This window comes from Melanotaenia boesemani, chromosome 11 (genome assembly GCF_017639745.1).
Source record: "Melanotaenia boesemani isolate fMelBoe1 chromosome 11, fMelBoe1.pri, whole genome shotgun sequence".
NCBI lineage: Eukaryota > Metazoa > Chordata > Actinopteri > Atheriniformes > Melanotaeniidae > Melanotaenia > Melanotaenia boesemani.
In genome coordinates, this window is record NC_055692.1 from 24,253,413 (window position 1) to 24,268,382 (window position 14,970).

Genomic DNA, 14,970 nt, shown 5'->3' on the forward strand with positions numbered 1-14,970 from the left:
AAGATTTTTATTTTTATTTTTCTGCCTCTTTATATTCCCCTCACTCCAGATCCACATCAATATTAAAAACTCCTTTTATAATCAGATGCTGAAGAGCTCTGAATTCCTATATAAGTCCCAACAAATATAGACATGGAAAACATACATCTTAAACTTTCATCTTTTAACAGCCTCATTGTCGAATATAGTTTAAAAGCTGGAAATCAGATGTCTTGTTGTGAATGGATCCCCAAGATATAGTTTTGTCATTTCAGTGTCCATAATAATATTCAGTTAAACAGATAGCGATGGGGGGTGGGGGTCTGAATGCATGTTATGTGTAGAGAGGCGGGGGGGGGGGGGGGGGGGGGGGGGGGGGGGGGGGGGGGGGGGGGGGGGCTTTAGAAATAAAATTTGTTTTGATTTGATAGAGTAGCTTTCTGATTTTTATTTTTTGAATGTGTCACAAAGCTCATACTTCCATCACCTACAAATAGGAAAATCCATAATGCAAAAAGTGTAAATGTGCAAAGTCTTTATTATTAAGATCAGATGCTTCTTCAGTATACATTAGTAGTTATTTCCCATTTTATGATGCTAGTGACAATATCTAAATACAAAGCTCCTCTGAACAGATTTTCTGACTCTGTATTAATTTCTTAACTCTGTCTCTTTGTTGTTTTCTTCTTTCTGTTGCTTATGTTTTTGTGAGCATCAGCAGAAAGCATTCCCTAGGGATGCTGGATAAAAGGAAAGGAAGGAGAGAAAAAAAAGCTTAATTAGGACTTTTGCCTCCAAACCCCCTCCAGCTGACGGAGTCAACCTTTCAAGTGACTTCTTTCAGACATATGGTCAAACGAGGAAGTGTGAAACAAGAAAAGCAGGCAAAAAAGAGGCAAAGTTCCAACAAAAACCCTTCCAAATCAACTTATATGAAGTCTCTTTGATGTAAAAAGCAAAGGGAAATAATACCATTTAGAATCTGTCTTGTGAATATATGGGAACCAACAGATTCAGTCCTCTCTAAGATAATAAATATTGCTGACTAGGGGGTAAGTTAGCCAATTAATGAATAATAAATGTGGCTGGAACGCACCATTTTCATATCCTTTATAGGTCAGAGCATGCTGAGCACAGGGCTGCTGGTACCGCTGGGCATCATGGTTAGATATTAAAGCATTGCAATCTCTATACAACTGTACCTAGAAGCTATGTCAGCTGATGCTCGATACACACATACACATACTACACACAACATTAACGACAAGCTGAGAGGGCAAAAGAAAAGTTTGCTCTTTCTTGTTCCTGCAACTTCTTCTTGTATCTTCCACATTGTTTTCTGCTTTTATCGTAGCTCCTTAATCCTCCCTTGATTATCCGCTGCCGCTTTGTTCAAAACGCAAAGGCAGATTTTTTTTCTTGAAGTCAGAAACAACATCCTATTAGTTTAGTATCTTCTCACGCTAGGCTTCAGGGGTGCTGATGATGGAACAACTCGCCCTTCTGCCGCCAACCAAAAACAACAACAATGGGACGATTACAGACTGGAGCTTCACAACCTCCACTTCAGTCTCCATTATCTTCATTATTCAGCTCCTCTTGAATCAGCTATTAAAGGTAATTAAGCGATTCATCAAGTCACTTTCAATTACTGTGAGCTTGACAGCTGCAGATTACAATCAGTGGGGAAGAGGGGAGAGACAGAGGGAGTGAGAGAAGGAAGCTTCAAAAAGTAAAAGAGGTGGGAAAACGGTCAAGAAGTATTAACAATTTTGGTGGCCTCAAGATGGGCAACAAGCTCCCCTGCATTACAATTATTATCCACAGAACAGTCCAGTTTGTCTTGATGGACCAACAGGCTTCATCACCACCACCCACTCATTCAGCATGGACTCTGTCCCCAGCAGGAGGGCTTTGATACTATATTAGCTACACTATCATTATTCTGTCATGACAGGATGAATTGTAATATTGCAGCTTAGAATGAATAAAAGAGCTTTCAGAGCAATCAGACTACACACAATGTAGGAATAAATTTGCTGCCTGACATAGAGGGCCTACTTGTTATAAAGCATGCATGAACTGAAGAATCATAAAATGTTCTTACTGCAGCCCCTAATTTATGACAACTAGTTACCAGCCCAGAGTTCACTTCAGTTCAGGTATGTGTTGTAGCTAAAAGCAACCCAGGATGTATGGCCATTAGGCTGGTCAAAGGACAGCCTCAATTTATGCTTGCCTGATTAACCCTACACTCTGCTTGCACAATTTTGCACATTAGGTTCAGGAATAATTCATTTGAAAGGAACTATCATGCCTCTTAGATGTCCATTACAATCCAGTTTACCACAGTTTTGATGGCTATCATAAGTCATCTAGCATAGGTTGTAATTGCTGGGCTAAATATTGAAGAATTCACAGTATAATGTATCTTACGATTAACTGAAAATCCAAGAGGACACTTTTACTCCCCAAAGCTCCAGTTTATAATTACATTAGCAGATTCTACAAGGATGCCTTGTGGTTAATTCAATTTTAGTCACATTGAGCTGTAAAACACCAAATTGAAGAAGTTACAATTCAATACTCAAGCAAACTTTTTACTTTATCCTACAAATTTCCCAATTCATATTTTTATTCATCCTCATGCAACATTTCATTTAGCACACCAATTTCTAGAGATTTGTTATGACAAAATGTATACTTTTTAGGGGATGTATTTATGCTACATTAATATGTGCTATATGTTATATTCCATCACAATATTCCTTTGTTTTCTCCAATATCTTATCTTGAACAATCCACAAAGCAGTGTCCTCTACAGAGCCTAATGTAACCATGACACACACTATCTGCAAACAGCTTTACATTAAATAATGATACTGTTTATCATCAATACATACTGTATAATGTACTGATGGATATAGAGCAAAACAGCAGGTTTTGCTGACCGTTAGTACCACTGAAACAAGGAAAGTGCATTTTAAATAAAGACAAAGGAATGTAGCTGAAGTCAAGCTTAAAACTCTATCAGGAAATGGAAGCTTTCATGCTGTACACTCAAACAATAAAGGAGCAAGCTGGACCTTGCATTTGAAGTAGGATCAGCATATTCCTGTGTTACCTTAGTAGGCTAGATCTAGTGGAGCTAAACTTGCACTTTAACTCACATGTTGCAGCAAAAATATTATTTAACACTTCCAATCACTAAGATCTCTTCTATCCAACAACCAGGTGCCTTCTTATCTCTGAGGATGTGCTGATGGATTCTGACTTTCACACTGTTTTCAACGACAATAAAGAACAATGTACATTCACCGTCCAACAAGTACTGATTGGATTTTTACCTGCAGTGATCGAATCATATCTGAGAGATCCCATTAGTCACCTATGTGAAGGGCTTTGAAGCAAAAATGAGTCCTGTGTTCCTTGGAGGTGGCCACTACTCATTAGTATCAACTAAAACTGTAAATTAAGTCTGTGTTGAAAGCAATAACATAGGGCCCAAGCAAAAAACAGAAAGGTGCCCTCTATGATTTTTTTTATTGTCTAATGTTTTATATTTAACAAAATGGCAAATTAAACTGCAATCAGAGTTGACAAAGAGTAGAAATGTGGCCGTCCAATCCCAATACCCAGTTACTGCTCAGTCAAAGTTACATAGACGTAGATAGGTGATTCTGCAGTGTCAGATCAGTGGAGCTCTCCAATCAAAGTGTTTTTGCACGACACATTATGATATTACGATGGCTTTTCCCTTTAACCTTCTGAATAAAAAAATAGTTGTCAAGTCATCATTTTATTCTGTTTGACATTTATGTGAAATATATTTAATTTGTGAGTCAAATTCATTGATTGTACAATATTTAAAGAATCTTCCGCTCTAATATTTTAAGTTTTAAAGGGACACCGTCATTACACTTACTGACCACCCTCTCATATCATACACCATGTGCAGCATCTTATAGATGCAAAAATTTGTTACTTATGAAACAAGCAGTATATGGGATTAGATTTCAAGCTTCAAGGACTGGGAATAACCTGTACCTCACCTCTTGCCCCACATCAGCTGAGATTCACCCAGTAAGAAAAAACTTTGTTTAGAACACGTCTGTTATGTGCACGCCACAGACTACTGTGGCTTCCACAAGTTCCAGTTCTGCCTTTTGCATTCCTCAACATCGTGTTATTGATTTAATAGTAAAAAAAGAATTATTTTTAAACATGTGTACATTAATTCCGAATTGTCCACATTGTGATACATTTAAAATAAACAGCCCCTTATGTACATGCTAAAATTCACAGTCTTGTGACATCAGGACTATTTGTTTTTTGCTTACATACCCAAATTTGAGGAAGCCCTTCCCTCTGCAGCTCTATCCTTCAATCCTTCAGCTATAGACAGCTGCTGTTCATGGTACTGCTTGGCCCTCTCCAGGTCCTGCATACAGCGGGCAGCATGACCCAGCCCTGCATAGGCTCTCATCTCAATAGACCTTTCCTCCAGCTCCTGGGCAAGCTCCAGAACATGAGTATGGTAGGACATGGCCTTGTCAAAGTTACGGTGGTAGTGGTAGGCACTGCCCAAGTTACTATAGGCCCGGGCTTCTTCTCGTTTGTTTTCCAAAGCCTTGGCGATGCCTAAATGTTGCTCATGACATTGAACAGCATTATCAAAGTCTCCCATGGCGATGTAGACTGCCCCCATGTTTCCCAGCTCGCGTGCCTCAGACAGCTGATCCTTGGACTGCTTGGCCAACAGGACGCACTGCTTGTGGCTGGCAAGGGCATTTGGATAGTCCCCTATGGCTGTATACACATGGCCCAAGCTGCTTAGTGCCATTGAAGCAGCCTGTAGAAAGACAGAAAGAGAGAAGGGCAGATAGCAAGTAAGAAAAATGACAAGGTAAAAAACTGTAGGCAAATGAAAAGTAATCTCAAACATCCTCACAAATTATACCCATATTCAATCAACAGTAATTTAGTTGGCTGTGCATCACAGATTCTCAACCCATGCTAAAATGTCCCTTTCCCCAAATGGAAAGGGTTTCAAATGGAAAAAAATAAAAAAATAAATAAATTCCTGTGTCCTAGGAACCTTTATGCGACCAAACAACAAAAAAAAACCTGATTTGATTTTGTCAATGCTGTGCATGGAGGGGGTAAAGTGTGATGCAGATCAGCACAGCAGCAGGCTCGTTTTAGAGCCGTCCGTTTGCCCAATGCAATCACACCTCATTGCGTGCCACCACCAACTGAACAAAGACTCTGCTAATCAGGAGGGAGAGAAGGGAGGTTTTAGCTTCCCACCAGATCTGTGGGGAGCCAACTGACTGCTGACAAGCTAAAAACATTCTGAGCAATCTGTGTATTTTCATCAGTTCAGTCTACCATTTTCACAACTAGAGTCCATCTATGAAAAAAGAGCCACTAAGAGCACTTGCTAGATGTGCAAATTGAGAGGGGAATATATTAACATGGAGAGCTCACAAAATGTAGTCTTGACCTCTTATATGACACATTCACTGCAGGCTTATTAACTGTATATACAGAGGATAAACAGCTGGGAATTGGGGTCAGTTGTCATTGCGTGAACAGATGTTCAATTAATCATGCAAGGCCAACTAATAAAGCATATCCTTCCGGAGGTCTTTCTCTGCATCCTCTAGGCAGGAAGGGGGTTGGATGCTGGCCAGCATAGAGGACAGACACCCTGACAATGAAGGCCACAGTGGTACTCTTCTTGCTTTGCTTGGAGCCTCTGTAAAGCCAAAAGTCAGCATGGTGTGGGATGAACTTCTGCAGCTGTAAGATGTCTATGAAAGCACTTTTCATAGCCACATGGTCTAAAACTGTCCTCTGTTATCTTGCATTGTAGAGGAGGCATCAGTAACTTTGAACTTTGCACATATTTACGCATTATTACACAAATACATTTACATGAAACTGAACAAAATATGGCAGCAGAGAGCAGGTATTTTTACTATTATCTAGCAACAATTAATAATGAACTCTCTGAATAAATGAAAATTAAAGAACATTGTTAAGAAAAAATGTGTTTGGACATTCTCGAAAACACTTCTGAAGACAATCAAGCTCTTTTTTTTTCAGCCATCTTTTCTAAATGTACAAATACACACAAACCTATCTTTCCTTCATTTTTCATCGTTCCTGATGCCTGGAACCAATTACCTGCTGACATAAGGACTTCCAGCAGTTTGCTGAAGTTTAAAGACTCGACAAGGCATTATACGAGCCCGGGGAGGCAATTACCCTTCGTCACAACTGTTGCTGTTTCATGTTCCCAGATAGCCTATCTAGAGCTGCTCAATTACATGTGCCTTTTGAAGCTTCGCTCCATCTCTCCAACTCAAACTTGCACTTTTCTGAGCAGAAAACAGAGATTCCTCATCTGTGTCTGTCTTCAACGGAACGCAGTGGGAGATGGTAGAGAAAGTGAAGGGGAGGGTGCAATCATTCTCCAGTTGAGATGAGTTGCTCTTGTGATCAGTGTCCCTCTAAAGTGAGACTGCAACACTGCATTTTTGCCTCAGATGGGAGCCAAGATAGGCAGATAATGAGGAGCCAGCCTTGCCAGTAACAGGAGATGCGCTGTGTTTGGCTTAGGGATGGACACCGGGACCATATGTATCTCCCTGGCAGTGGCGGGGTGACTACTCTCCATCCCCACCACTACTCATTTTGACTCCCAAACAATATTGCAAAATTCCATTTTGTCTGGTAGAGTAATAATATAACAAAATGCATAATTTCTGTCAAAGTGACTTTATTGTAATTTTTGACCAATCTGTCCTCCTCCATTTTTACCCATCCCACTCAATACACACACACAGACACTCAGTTCATCTGCAGAGTCAGATCTGATGTTTACAGAGTTGAGGCCTTCTCATGATGTGTCCTGATTGGATTAAACTGTTTAACTGTTAATAAACTGCTGGCTGTTATCAGCAAACAATTTTGGACTGAGAGTCTTGTAAACAAAGGTGAACTAGTTCTGGCTGGCAGAAAAGAGAAAAGAAGGGAAACAGAAGAAGAGGGTTGAGATGACAAGTTAACCAGAAGTGCTTCATTCTATTTCTTTTCTTTAAAAATGGTTTAGGATTCCTTGTTGACGCTTCTCCATCATCCTGAACAAAGTATGTTTTTATTCTGTAGCACATTGGAGAAAGTGCTGCTTTCATAGCACATGCTGGAGGTAATACATTATACTTAGTATAATTAGCCCCTTATGTCATGCAGTAGAGCTCCTCCTGATGCCTGAGCTTGGAGATTCTGTGTGAGTTCTGTGACTCTGAGCCCCTGGTGTGTGTTTTATTTCTTACCCTTGAACAGAGGAGTGCTGCCCACAGCTTCACCGCTATGTGGTTATGCCTCGCCTTGCAGCTGTGTGACTATACCTTTGAAAATCCTCCTCATTTCACTTTGGACCTTTGAGGTCTGAGGTACTCCAAACAACCAAGGCTATCATCACAGAGTGGCTCAGCTTATGGGACAAGCCTGGTTGTCATGGAGATCATAGTGGAAGGATTATGGCTGAACTTGTGGAAAGGCATTGAATAGCTCAAAACATGGGTGTGGAGTGAAACATCTTTCTGAATGAACAATAGAGAGGAGCAGTTGCCTAGTGGTTACAGATTGGGCTTAGATCTGAGGAACTTGGGTTCACGTCCCTGGGTTGGCGACTGAGATGAACCACTGTGGGCCACTGAGTAAGGCCCTTAACCCCCAACTGTTCCCTGGGCAATGGAACCTGGCCTGGTAGCCCACTGCTCCTGGTGTAGCTAGGGTGGATTAAATGCAGAGAAGGAATTTTCCAGCTGGGATAAATAAAGTATATTATAAAACATATTTTTTAAAAATTGGGATCTCAATACACTAATCAGCTAGTGTACAAAAAATTAGGATAGACAAAATCCTAAATCTGAAGAACGCGGGAAAACTGAGTTGAGATCATTCAAAAAAACAAACAAAAAAAAAAACAACTCCCCCAGGATTTTTCATAAGACAATAATTAAGCGATGGCAGAAGAGAGAGAATGTGTGAAAGCTGGGAGATGTAAGGTGTTAAAACACCCACGGTTAGCCCTCTGTCCAGACAGCATGCCACAGGAGCGCAGGGCAGACCTCACTTCAGTAAAGTGCTGTTAATGGGATTATATGGAAAAGGAGGGGGATTGCTCCCTCTTAGAAAGAGGGGATAAGAGAAGGTTTTATTCTATTAATTTATAAGTGAGAACAACCTCGCTGCTCACTGAACCCATACGGATATTAAGCTTTTAGGCTTAGGTAACACATTTTTCTAACTACCTCTGCAAACACAAATATTCAAAACTTAAAATTGACAGTATAAATAAATGTGAGTAAAATATAAACTGAGGTCCCTGGTAACATTTCATATAATTAATCTCAAACTGATATTTTTTTTAAGTTCAGCACAGTAACAAAACAGTTAGATTATTTTGATGTTCATTGTTAATTAACTATAAATTAAACAAATTATTTAATTAACAGTTTTCAGACCCTTCACTGTATGTGATACAGCATCCTACTTTTACCATCAGTCCTTAGAATGATCCTAAATCTCCTGTGTGTAATTTAATTAACATAACACAAGTAGGAAAATCACACACCTGTCAACTTATAGTTGATGACTTATTCTGAGAGAAAAATAAGCCATCAGGTCAAGAAAAATTCCTGCACAGGCACCTGAAGTGAGGATGGATGAAAGATGCCTGCTGCACTGTAAGAACACAAAAAGTACACCAGCCGCTCTCATTTGAAAATGGTATAAGTCTGTAACCACCAGCAGACTTCCTAGATCTGTCTGCCCAGCTAAAGACTTTGACAAGGCAAACTGCACCCAGAGGACTATCACTGGAGAGAGCTGTAAATGACTTTGAAACTGATGCTCCCCATCGATTGAGCTTAAGCTGAGTTTCTGCAAAAAAAGTATGGAAAAAACTTTAAAAGGAAACATGCCAAAGGTGCTTTCAAAACATATTATGGGTCTGAATACTAATAAAAACACAAATATTAGCTATATTAAGAAAATTAAACCCTTATAAGGGTCAAAAAACTAGAACCAAATATCTAAAAGTAGATCCAAGCATTACTCACTTTTTTCATATTTTGACCACTATTTAATGCCTTAGTTAACCATTAAAGAACCAAACAAGCTATTATGATACCAATCACTTCAAAAAGATGGTTGTTGCGACTAAAAATCTTCTAGTGCTACAAACACATGCATGATATACACACAAGTGTATTCCATTGTAAACATGCACACAAGAACAGCAGCCTAATTAAAAGGCATTGTAGAGGAAAGGTGAGGAGGACCACGCACCACTGTCTCCTTTAACAAGCTGGGCTCAGGCAGGAACAGGGCTGGCTGACGGGGAAGAAAGCCCCATTCCAGCTGGAGAACGGTGAGTGGGTGAAGTAGAGTTGGGGGATGCAACAACATAAAAGGCTACAGGAAGAACTATCTTTGAAAAATTAGAGAAGAGAATACTGGAGACATCCCAAAGGTAAGAATGTCTTTAGATCTGCATTCACCTGCAACAATGCATTTTGACAATAAAAGAAACATCTCAGCAATAATCATCTACATCTGAACTGACTAGCTAGTGACAGAGTGAAGGAAACTTTGAAGATGCTCTCATGCATCTGCTATGTTTGCAAAAACGTGAAACAAAAAACGTAAGTCCATGCCTGAATAAATGAGAGCAAAATAAGAGGAGTTTACAGGAGATATATACTGGTGATGTTGATGTGTAAGCTGGAGGCAGGGATAGATATGATTAAATATTTGTATGGTTTTATGGGTGTCTACTCCATTCTCTGTCCTCGCTCAGTGTTTGCACAGAGATATGGACCCCATGGGAGCCACCATTAGAGCAGCCAAATGACTGCCTGTCTTCCATATCAAAACCTTCTGCTTTTTTAAGCTGGCAAATGCTGTGTTCTGCCATGCGAGGGCAGGTACAGCTGTGCCTGATTGCTCTGCTCCACACACACTTGCAGGCAAACATGGACACACACAGCTGTGCTTCCATCGCTTCAGAAGACATTACACTGATTTGCATACAGTACATACTACAAAGACCCACCCCAAACTTTATAATAATCACTAATCGCTTGGTCAAAGAAGGCAGGTGCCTGCAATTAAATCCTTTGTTGTTCCCACAATGTGTTTAGGAACGTTTTTTTTATATTCTCATCCATCACTAATAAATTCCTAATCCTAATACTATAACCCTAAACCAAAAACAAAGTGTCAGACTTCCCAACAGTCCCAGCAAGCCCTGTTAGAGTAGAAAACTATTTGTGGGATCTACTGAGGAAGGGAAATGGTATATGAGAAAGAAGAAATCATGAATTGTTATGTTATATAATCCGTTTTAAACATTGAACAAGTTGCGTCTGTCATTGAGAAATTACCTTTTCGACAGGTCTGCTTGTCTGCAACTGTATATTAAATTGTCTTAGTCTTGGCAGACTGGTCCACAGATCATTTCAACAAGCCGGTTTCGCCTGTGTTAGTGAGTCTACTCATGTTATTAATTCACCCACAGAACTGGCCTCTTCAGTCAGCACTGTTTTGCAAACACATGCCAAATTGGCCAACTTAGTGAATATGGCCCAGTCTTAAGCTTCACAAAGCAATCTGGTGCTGCAGGAATTCTGGTTTCCTAAATGACAGGAGGTGTTCTCTGGTCGGTGTGTAGCAAGCTTAGTCACATCACAATATTGAGACATTGAAGTCAAAATGGTCCAATGTGCCTGATAATTTCAGAATCAAACAAACTCAGTGCTGCAGAAAGCTTCTCTTTCTTTTTGTTTTTTTTTTGTTTTTTTTTTTTAATCTTTTTAGTGGAAAGTTTTTGTTTGTGTCACAAGAAAACAAGCAAACAAAAAAAGCCATTTTCTTTGATCTATCATGAGAGCTAATCTAATATATTAACTGTGATGAAATACCAGTGAAGCCACTTGTTCCACTATGACCTTTGTAACCTAGAATTGTAGATAAATGACACCACGGGGCCTGCAGCTTGATAATTCCTTTAGCCTTGACAGGACAAGTTCACAAAGGATTGATTGTCACTAAAGGTCAAGGCACAGATGAGAACACTGGTCACAGCTTCCACACTTTTGTTCACACACTCACACAACCTTACTTACTGTGCACTCAGAAATAGGGATGCAGTTACATTAATATCCATGCATCATCGCATGAGGTGAATTAATGAAACCAGCCACAGTTAGTAAAAAGGCAATGCCTTTGCTAGCAAAAAGGCATTTATTTCTTTTTGTTTCTGTCTACCTCAGAGCCCCAGTAAGCAGTAATTCAAACATCCATACACAAAGACAGGAAGTAACACACGAGTACATCAAGTGTATCCCCTCCTAAGCATGTGCGCAGTCTGTTCTGTGTATATATATATATAAGGTGTCTGTATTTGTGTATAAGGACATCACTTCTCTAGTTTTTTTGTTTTTCTTTTTTTTTTCTTTTTGGGGAGATATTGCATGAGTTGGTGGTAAACAGGAAGCTAGAAGGAAGAAGCACTAGAGGTGCAGAAAAAAATTGAACCTGACAATCTCCACTGGTGTTGGTGGAGAATTTGACTACACCCTTTATGTGGTGCAGAGGTTTGATATTTCAAGCTCCTTCTCTCTGACAATGTGCTAGACAAAACAATGTTTACAGAAATGGCCTAATGTTAAGACTGGGAGGGGACACGGCAGCTGAGCATCCCAACCCCCACCGTCCCTACCATGGAGTGTCTGTCCCTTGTGACAGGATGTCAGCATTGTTCAAATGCAAAAACAGCCCTCCTGCCTTCTGATATAAACACATGAATCTAAAGTCTGCTTGAGGAGGAAATTGAAGAGGTGGCACACAGGGGAAGTGGGGCACTGTGAATGAATCTTAATGTACTCTAAATCAGAGCAAAGCCTTGAAGGGTTGCACGGCACTGCTGTTTATTTCTGTACTAAGTCAAATCTCCACAGGCAGAGCTGTGTGATGCCTGCTGGTGTAGGGAATCAAATCTTAAGAGACCTTGTGGTGACAGAAAGGGAAATCACAGCAGTGTTTGAAAGTCATTTGAGGAGGGGTGGTGAGGTATATATGAAGGTTTGCCACTTTCCAAAGCCCCAAGCAAGGGGCAAAGAGAAAAGCTCCTTCTTTAATGCTAATAGTGATGCAGCGCATGGAACTGCTGATTGTAATTGAAAACTGATTGAAGTAATCATGCAACATTGTTACCAAAAAGATCTTTTCCATCAAAAAGATGCAAAGTTGAGGTTGGAGCTCCTTGAAGCAGCCAGCTCAAATTCAAGTCCTGACATTTGGCCCTTTGCAGTGAGTCACCCCTGTTTCTTTGCCCTCTTTCCTGTCAAACATCTTTTTAAAAAAAACCAAAGTTACTGCTGGTGCAATCCTCAGCATATATAGGCTCTAAAGGCAGAACATCTGATGATACATCATTTTAAAGATCTATCTGTTAGAAGCTAATTAGCTGTTATCATGGTTTCCTGCTGGGTCTGAGGACACTGTCAAATATAGCTTGAAGGCCCATATTTGCATGTCAGAGCATTCAGCGGGATGCTAGACAGTCAATCCAAGGACGCAGAAGTCCAGGGTTATTAAAGTCCATTTTGGATGATGAAATTTGGGAGGCGGAGACCCTGTCAGACCACACAGCTGGACAGTTGAGGCTTGAAAGACAGAGTTTAATCTTTTTAATGGTACATAAAAAGGAAAGAAAGAAGAAGAAAAGAGAGAGGAGAGAAAAGAAGAGGAGGAGATGTAAGAGAACACAGGGGTTAAGGCCTGAGGACTCAGATCAATATGAGATGGCCAGAGTTGTTGCCTGGAGCAGTCTGACACAATGAATGAAATGAAGAGTGACAACCAAATGTCTCAGCTCTCCACACCTCTCAGCTTTCTTTGAGAAGGGAGAAAGCGCTTTTGTGCATCTCTCCTCTAATCCATCTGCAACAAAAACAAACTCATGCCTAATGGGCTTAGACCACATCAGATTTCTGTGAAATAGACTCCTTTTGTTTTTAAGTGTTTTTCTCTCATAATATAAAAAGGTGAGAACCACAACATCTGAAGTAAATCAGTGTTGAAAGTTGTAAAGACAGGAAATTAGTGGAAAATGAAACCTTTTAATTTGACATTATATGTTTGTATTAATGGTCTTTAATACAGCGGTGAACTTTACTTCCTCAGGTTTTCTTTTTATATCTGGGTGAACAATAGTTGTAGTAGTAGCCTGCACATCTTCAAGATGGCTTACTGAACTCCCACCTTTTTCATTTTTTCAGGTTAAATACAGTGAAAATGTTCATAGTTAACATGATAAACCTGTGACTGGTACAGTAATAGATGGCTCTGCCTTGCTGTAGTTTTGCTTTTGAGTGAATGAGTGACATCAAATTACTATCAGGACTCTTAAGCCCACAAAAATCAGTGGATCAAGTAACTATGTTGAGGCTGACATTCACAATGGAAAACAAAGCTTTTTAGCTCCTTTCTGTCAAGGTTTGGGATTTATTTTTAGTTTAGTTCATGTATTGGTTCCTGCTGTATTGTATTTTTTTTTCTTCCTCCAGGCAGAGCAGCAACCCTGTCAGCACACCTGCATTCTATCATCATCATCACCAGCCCCTTTAGTATTTAAGGGCTGGTGTCACACAGACTCAGTGCCAGATGGTTGCCTACCTTTCATGTGAATTTGGATATCTAACTGCCCAGGACCGCTGACTGCTTTAAACTTCCTTGTGGATTTCCCTGAGGACTTTTTGCGTTCTGCTCATTTTGTCTGGGCAATAAAACTTTTTTGACCCCTGCCGACCCTTTACCAACTTTGTAGTTGTGTCGTCGGACTTACGGCCACATGTTCTGGGCACTCGGGTGAAGAGAGGGACGGAGCTGTCAACTGACCACCACCTGGTGGTGAGTTGGCTCAGATGGTGGGGGAGGATGCCGGTCAGGCCTGGCAGACCCAAGCGTGTTGTGAGGGTTTGCTGGGAACGTCTGGCAGAGTCCCCTGTCAGAAAGAGTTTCAACTCCCATCTCCAGCAGAGCTTCAACCATGTCCCAGTTGAGACTGGGGACATTGAGTCTGAATGGGCTGTGTTCCGTGCCTCTATTGTTGAGGCGGCCAGCTGCAGCTGTGGCCGTAAGGTCGTCGGTGCCTGTCCTAGAGGTAACCCCCGAACTCGTTGGTGGACACCGGCAGTAAGGGATGCTGTCGGGCTTTTTTGGCCTGTGGCACTCCAGAGGCAGCTGATGGGTATCGGCGGGCTAAGCGGAGCACAGCTTCGGCGGTCGCATGGGAGGAGTTTGGAGAGGCCATGGAGAATGACTTCCGGACGGCTTTGAGGAGATTCTGGTCCACCATCCGGCGGCTCAGGAGGGGAAAGCAGTGCTCCGTCAACACTGTGTACAGTGGGGATGGGGGGCTGCTGACCTCGACTCGGGACGTTGTGAGGCGGTGGAAGGGATACTTCGAAGACCTTCTCAATCCCACCAACACGTCTTCCGATGAGGAAGCAAAGTCTGAGGTAGCTGGTGCTCGCTCTCCTATCTCTGGGGCTGAGGTCGCTGAAGTGGTTAAAAAGCTCCTCGGTGGCAAGGCCCCTGGGGTGGATGAGGTCTGCCCAGAGTTCCTTAGGGCTCTGGATGCTGCAGGGCTGTCTTGGCTGACACACCTCTGTAGCATAGCGTGGACATCGGGGACAGTTCCCCTGGACTGGCAGACTGGGGTGGTGGTCCCCCTCTTCAAAAAGGGGGGCCGGAGCCACTCCTCAGCCTCCCCGGTAAGGTCTATTCAGGGGTGCTTGAGAGGAGGGTCCGTCGGATAGTCGAACCTCGGATTGAGGAGGAGTAGTGTGGTTTTCGTCCCGGTCGTGGAACAGTGGACCAGCTCTACACCCTCTTCAGGGTCTTTGA

General features: G+C 41.4%; 1 protein-coding gene across 3 annotated transcripts in view; it reads right to left on the reverse strand.

Annotated features, from left to right (window-relative positions):
* Positions 1-14,970, reverse strand: part of LOC121648922 (tetratricopeptide repeat protein 28-like) — a 190,354-nt gene that overhangs the window by 32,586 nt on the left and 142,798 nt on the right. For all 3 annotated transcript variants that reach the window (XM_041999400.1, XM_041999399.1, XM_041999401.1), the window contains one exon: positions 4,324-4,831. In XM_041999400.1, coding sequence (XP_041855334.1) covers positions 4,324-4,831 — 508 coding nt within the window. The remainder of the gene's footprint in view (positions 1-4,323; positions 4,832-14,970) is intronic.